Genomic DNA, 7,577 nt, shown 5'->3' with positions numbered 1-7,577 from the left:
ATATATACACACACATATACACATATACATATATATATATATATATATATATATATATATATATATATATTGATAATATATGTTACTGATAATGTTCACATATTTTCATACGTTGCTCCTGCCCTTAAGCGGCCTCCATTGCTGTTGAGTCTGTCTTGAAGCTTTCCTGCTGCAGCGAGCACAAGCCCTAAGAAGAGGGGATTAGGCTTTAAAGGCTTAGATGTGAACTCAGGATGATACTGCGTGCAAATAAAGAAAGGATGCCCTTTAAACTCAGCTATCTCCATGCGCTGTCCCCTTTCATCCTGCCCGACAAATTTTAAACCTTTAGCCTCCATCTGCTGTACATACAGAGGGTTAACTTCATATCTATGCCGATGTCTTTCATCTACAACAGGCTCCTCATCATATAAAGCAGCAGTTAGAGACTGTCTGTCTCTAATGATTGTTGCTCTTCTACCCAAGCGCATTGTCCCTCCTTTATTAGCAGTATTATGCTCAGGCATAGATATAACAACAGGATGCGGTGTATTAGGGTTAAACTCTTCAGAGTCTGCGTCTTCAAGATTAAGCATGCTTCGCGCAAACTCTATTACTGCTGTCTGCATCCCTAAACATATTCCTAAATACGGTTTATTATATTATTGTCTCTACAGTAGCCTGCGCTTAAAGCCTTGCCTTTTATGCCTCTATCACCGAAGCCCCCAGGACATACAACACCATCTACACTTCGAAGAGCAGCCCATGCTTCCTCATAACTGCTGCTGCTGCTGCTGCTGCTGCTGCTGCTGCTGCTGTTATTGTTGTTGTTGTTGTTGCTGGAGGAGGAAGCAGAGGGATCAGAGGTTTTGTCTCCTTCTAAACTGCTGCTCTCTATCCAGCGAATAGACAGCCCCAGCCCTGCCTCCATCGTTGCATGCTCTAAAGCTTTAATAACAGATAAATATGAATCTGTTAGCCCTGTGTACTTCCCTACAATCCCTATAGAGACACTTGAAGGGGCCCCAGGAGACACCACCCTCAAACGCTCAGCCATACGGCCCCACACTCGTAAAGATAAAGAGCTGCATGCACGCTCAGACAGCTCCTTCCGGTTCAAACCCAGACGCTGCAACATACACACACACAACTAACCCTAAACAATATATAATAAACAATAAACAATAAACAATATATAATAAACAATAAACAATAAACAATATATAATAAACAATATGCAATAAACAATTTACATTATATACAATCAACAGTAAACAATAGACAAGAAACAGTAAACAATGAGCTCTTGCGGATGCAGTTAAACACCGAAGAAAGGAAGTATATATATATATACATACATATATTATATAGTGTATATATATGTATATGTAATGCATGCATAAATATATATATATATATATATGTATATATTATATATTATATATATAAACCCTCATAATGAACAATAAAGTATTAATAAAAAGCCGTTTATTATAATCTCCTAAACCCTAAACATCCTTTAAGACAAAATAAAACAATTTATAAATAATTCATAAACCCTAAACCCTCAGAACATCTTTTACAAGGTTCGTCAGCCTTATAAACCCTCATGTATATATATACATATATATATATACATATAAACACAAGGAGAGACAAACGGAGACACAAGAAGAGACAGGAGGAAACACAAGAAGAGACAAAGGGGGGCACAACAAAAGACAAGAAGAGACAAGAAGAGACACAAGAAGAGACAAACCTGAATAAGCCTCTCCGACAGTCCCTGCTCCTCTAAGATGAGCGGCACTCGGTAAATGTTCTGGCAGTTGTGAACAGAGAAAATCTAAAGACAGAGAAAAGGAGACAAAACATAAAAAGGAGACAGTTAAACAACAAAGAAAATCTAAAGACAAAGAAAAGGAGACAAAACATAAAAAAGGAGACAGCTAAACGACAATGCAAAGCAACAAGACAACAGGAGACAGAACCAAACACAGAAAAGCCCAGCGAGAGAAAGTAATAAAAAATAAAAACAAATAAAACTGTCTCTAAAAATTAAATAAAACAAGAGTAAGGAGACAAAGAGGGAGACAGGAGACAACAACAAGCTGCCCCACACGTCTTGAATAAATAAAAACAAAATAAAAAGAAATGACAGTAAAAATAAGAGACAAAGACAATCGAAGGAGACAGTAAAACATCCTCGCAACGCAAGCAAGAGGAAGAGGAGACAGCAAAAGGAGACAGAAAAAGCAGAAGTAAACAAAAAAATACAAACAACAAAAAATTAAATGAAGAGGAAGGAGGCAGATGCTGTCTCTTTGTCTCTGTCTCCTTGTCTCTTGTCTGTCTCTTGTCTTTCTCTCTTTGTCTCTTTATCTCTGTCTCTTTGTCTCCTTTGCTGTCTCTCTATCTCCTCTCTGTGCCTCCACTCTCTGTGTCTCTCGCCCTCTCTTTTCTGTCTCCTTCCTCTCTCTTGAATTTAACTAAAATTAAATTAAAATAAATTAAATTAAATTAAATTAAATTAAGTTAAATTAAATTAAGTTAAATAGATTACATTCTCAGGCTCGACTTGTGCAAACAGAGAAATTTTCTGACGAGCTGCCTCCGTCAGCGGCTCCTCACAGCGACAAAACAAAAAATCAGGGGTTAAACCAGCACCCCTCAGCTCCTGCAGCAGCAACAGCAGCAGCAGCAAACAGCAGCAGCAGCAGCAGCAGCAGAGGTGGAAGCATTGTTTTAGAAATGTATGTTCTGTATATAAATGTATATACATATATATATATATATATATGTATAGGAGAGAGGAGACAAGAGATAGAAAGGAGACAAGAGAGACAGAGAGAGTAGTAGAGAGACAGCGAAGGGACAGATGAGACAAACAAACAAACAGAATAAAGCAAGACAAATAAAGACAAGAAAGAGGGGATCGTGAGAGCAAAGAGACAAAAGGAGAAGAGACAAACAAATGAAAAAAGAGACAGCAAAAGCAAAACCAAAGCGGAGACAAAATCAACAGGACAAAACAAACGCAGAGAGAGACAAAAAAATAAACACAAAAGGAGACAGCGAGACAGCGACAGCGGAGGAGACAAAGCAAAAGAGACAGAGACAGACAGAGACAGAGACAGAGACCGACAAAGACAGAGACAGACAGAGACAGACAGAGACAGACAGAGACAGACAGAGACAGACAGAGACAGACAGAGACAAAGACAGAGACAGACAGAGACAGAGACAGAGACGAAGAGAGCAAGAAGACGAGAGAGAGCAACAGATATACAAGGAGACAGAGAGACAGACAGAGAGACAGTAAATACACAAAATGAATATCATTATCTTCCTGCTGCATAAAACGAAAAGGAGAGTAGCATATATATCTATATATACATATAAATATAGATCTATATATATGAATATATATATATATACCTATATATATGAATATATATATATATATATACATATATATATGAATATATATATATATATACATATAAATCTATATATATATATATATATACATATATACGCAAGCTATAGAGATATATAGCTATATATAACTACATATATATATAAGCTATAGATATATATAGCTATATATATATATATATAAATATATATAAATATATATATTATATTTATTATATATATAAAGATTTACCTTTACACCGTGTTGCGTAGGTTTTGTTTTTTGTTCTCCGAGGCAAGGGACGAAGGCGACGTGGGCTAAGCAGAGTTTATCTCTTCCTAAGTTTCTGCTGAGCTGCTGAATAGCTTCTAAATAGACAGCACTTTCAATGTCTCCGACTGTACCCCCAACCTCAATAAGACATACTTCAGGTGTATCTGCAGCTGTATGAAGAACAGGCTGAGGAGCAACACGTAAGACCCATTGCTGAATAGCTGCTGTAACATGAGGTATAATCTGAACAGTCTTTCCTAGGAAGTGTCCTTGTCTTTCTTGAGAAATAACCTGACTATACACCTTACCGCTTGTAATATTGTGCTGTCTGCTCAGCGAAACCCCTAGAAACCTTTCATAGTTACCCAAGTCTAAGTCTACCTCACCGCCGTCATCTAATACAAAGCATTCACCGTGTTCATAAGGACTCATTGTCCCCGCATCGCTGTTTAAATAAGGGTCTATCTTTATCGCTGATACCCGCACCCCTAAACTCCTCAACACCACGCCTGCAGCATCCATGCATATATACATTATATATATACATATATATATACTATGTATATATATAATATATATTATGTATATATATAATATATATTATGCATATATATATATATATAGGATGTATATAGATATATATATAGATATTATGTATATATATGTATATATGTATATATATTATGTATATAGATATATATTATAACATACATGTGTATGTGTTTGTGTATTGTATGTGTGTGTACTGTATATTATATATATATTAATATATATATATATATATATATACCCTCATAAACCCTAATAAACCCTGATAAAACCCTAATAAACCCTAGTAAACCCTAATAAACCCTAACATACCCTGCAATACCCGACTAAGCCACACCTAAAGCCCTCATAGACCCTCATAAACCCTAGTAAACCCTAATAAACCCTAGTAAACCCTAATATACGCCGATAAACCCTAATTACCCTCGTAAACCCTAGAAAAGCATACTAAACCAGACTAAACCCTAATCAACCCAAGTACACCCTACTAAACCCTACTAAACCCTACTAAACCCTAATAAACTCTAGAAAAACATAATGGCATAACAAACCCTAAAAAACCCTAATAAACCCTAAAAAACCCTAATAAACCCTAGTAAACCCTAATAAACCCTCATAAACCCTAGTAAGCCCTATTAAACCCTATTAAACCCTACTAAACCCTTATAAACCCTTTATAACCCTAGGCAGCGCAAAACGCATGCTCGTAAGCCCAGGTAAACCCTCACTAGGCATGCTAAACCCTAGCAAGTCCTCCTAAACCCTCTTAAACCCTAATAAACCCAATAAACCCTAATAAACCGCCTAAACCCTAATAGACCCCAATAAACCCTAATAAACCCTCTTAAACCCCTATAAACACTCCTGAACCCCCACAAACCCTCCTAAACCCTCCTAAACCCCCCTAGACCCTAAACCCTAAACCCTCGTAGACCCCGAAACCCCCGTAAAGCCTGCTTGAGCAACAGCCTACCTATGCTGCTGATTGTTGTGCCCTTCCCCAGCCCACTCATAGTGCCGCCCGTCACCACCAAATATTTCATAGCTAAGCCCGCCTTCTCAGACGCCGTAGGCGTCCATTGCCCAGAGAGCGACATCGCGCCCAAACCCTAAACCCTAAACCCTAAACCCTAAACCCTAAACCCTAAACCCTAAACCCTGGTTAGCAGGCCTAACCAAGGAAGACACGCAAAATACACAAAAATATCCACAAACAACAGAAGAAGAAACAAATGGAAGATTGAGGGGGCCCCAAAGGCACAGCAACCCTCGAAACCCTAAACCCTAAACCCTAAACCCTAAACCCTAAACCATAAACCTTCGGGCCAAAGCGTAGAAGACAAGCCCTTGGCTTGAGAAGAAGAGATCTTTACAAAAAAGAAAACAACAGAGAGATATAAGAAGAGTTACGGTGTATATGCAGTTGTGGGGCGGGCGGTGTATAAACACACAAACAAACGGAGCCTTCCTGGGGCTTGTTTAGAAGCTTTCAGGGTGTATAGGGGTTAAAAAGAAGCAGAAAATTGAATTTAATTCATTTATTTTATTTATTTTAATTAAAAATATATTAAATAAATTAAAAAGCCCCAGAAGCTGCACAAACAGCTCCCGCATAACCCTCCGATCGGCTGCAGCTGCCGAGTCTACCAGTCTGTTAGTGAGGGCGCTGCTGTTAATGCATATAAAAAAATATAATAAATAAATGCTTTTAATGAAGTATTATATTTAATTTAAGTAAATATAAACGAAAATATGCAGCATTTACCTACCAACCATTAGACTCAGTACAACCTGCAGCATGAAGAAGATTCTTTAATTGCGGTGTATCTGCAGGTACATTTGCATGCATAGCTGCGGTGTATATACAATTAAATGAATGAATATTCAATCCTTGGGCCTCTTCATATGAAGCCCTGCGGCTCTGGGGAGAAGGGGGGGCCGCGTCTCCTTAGCTTCTCTTAAAGCATACGCTCTAAAACTAAGACTCGGGAAGGCTGCTGCAGCAGCAACAGCAGCAGTAGCAGCAGGAACAGCAACAGGAACAGCAGCAACGGCTGTGCATTAGGTTGTATTTAAAGGTTTTTGTCTCTGCATACAGCTGCTGCTCAGGGCAAAGAAGAAAAACGAGAACGCAGGATAGTGCAGCAGCAGCAGCAGCAGCAGCAGCAGCAGCGCATACAGTGAATTGTGGGGTTTGTGGTTTTGCTTCAGTTTGCATGCATTCTGTTGTCTTTCGCTGCTGAGAGAGCAGCAGCAGCAAGAAGCATGAGTGCATGCAGCAGAAACGAGACACAAGGAAGCCAAACTCCCTGTCTCCTTTTGTACTGTCTAGGCAGCTGCACATTTATTTTTAGAGTAGAGACAGAGAGACAGCACAATTAAAACCCCACACCAGCTGTCTCCTCTCTGCTGCTAATAGATCTGTTCTACTGCACACCCTACTCCTGCTGCTGCTGCTGCTGCTACTCCCGCTGCTACTGCTACTGCTGCTGCTGCTGCTGCTGCTCCCGCTGCTACTGCTGCTGCTGCTGCTGCTGCCGCTCAGCTGTCTATACACCTCAAACTAGCAAGCTGCAAGCTGCCTTCAAAAGGAGACGGCGGCTTCATTAAAGGAGACGGAGAGACGCTGCTGACGGGGAGAGACAGCGCAGCTAATACACCCAAACTAAGCGGAGACACTGCAGCAGAAGAGGGCCGCACCAACACCCCAACACCCTGCTGCTGCTGCTGCTGCTGCTGCACGTGCTGCTGCTGCAGCAGCAGCTGCTGCTGAGGAGAGACCACCACCCCGTAGGCGAGTTGCTGCTGCAGCTCCTGGGGCCCATGTTGAGATCCATAGTTTTGCTGCTGCTGTTGCAGCAGCTGCTGCTGCTGGCCTAGAGCTGCTGCTGCTGCTACACCTGCAACTGCAGCTGCCTCTGCAGCTGCAGCTACTGCTGCAGCTGCTGCTGCTTGAGCTTGGCTTCGCTGCTCCTGGACGCTTAAGCTGCTGCTGCCGCTGTTGGTGCTGCTGCTTCGTTTTGCTTGTGCGGTGGGAGAGGATCTAGCTGCTGCTGCTGATGGCCCCATTCCTGCTGCTGCTGCTGCTGCTGCTGCTGCTGCTTGCCCTGGTGTCTCTATAGAAGGGTCTCCTTCGTCAGGGACAGAATACAAAAGGCTAACTGTCTCCTCATCGCTGCTTGCAGGCGACACTGCAGCAGGGGCATTAGCAGCAGCAGCAGCTGCTGCTGTTGATGCTGCTGCTGCTGCTGTCGCAGCTGGCTCTGTGGGGCTCCACACCAGCGTGGAGAGTGGACCAGCAGCAGGAGCAGCAGCAGAAGCAGCAGCAGCTGTTGCTGCTTGGCTATGCATTGTGCTGTTC

At 41.2% G+C, this 7,577-nt stretch overlaps 2 protein-coding genes across 2 annotated transcripts; both read right to left on the bottom strand.

Annotated features, from left to right (window-relative positions):
• Nucleotides 1-95: 95 nt before the first annotated feature.
• Nucleotides 96-910, bottom strand: EAH_00027590 (CTP synthase, putative; the record flags this gene model as incomplete). The annotated part of the gene is made up of 2 exons (XM_013392743.1): nt 96-239; nt 716-910. The coding sequence occupies 2 exons, from the start codon at nt 908-910 to the stop codon at nt 96-98; spliced, it is 339 nt and encodes a 112-aa protein (XP_013248197.1).
• Nucleotides 911-6,757: 5,847 nt separating this feature from the next.
• EAH_00027580 (hypothetical protein) lies at nt 6,758-7,567 on the bottom strand (the record flags this gene model as incomplete). The annotated part of the gene is made up of 1 exon (XM_013392742.1): nt 6,758-7,567. The coding sequence occupies one exon, from the start codon at nt 7,565-7,567 to the stop codon at nt 6,758-6,760; it is 810 nt and encodes a 269-aa protein (XP_013248196.1).
• Nucleotides 7,568-7,577: the final 10 nt, after the last annotated feature.

Source organism: Eimeria acervulina, genomic scaffold (assembly GCF_000499425.1).
Source record: "Eimeria acervulina Houghton genomic scaffold, Eah_scaff237, whole genome shotgun sequence".
In the NCBI taxonomy this organism is placed as follows: domain Eukaryota; phylum Apicomplexa; class Conoidasida; order Eucoccidiorida; family Eimeriidae; genus Eimeria; species Eimeria acervulina.
The sequence above is the reverse complement of the archived record's forward strand: the minus strand, read 5'-3'. Positions and strand labels throughout refer to the sequence as shown.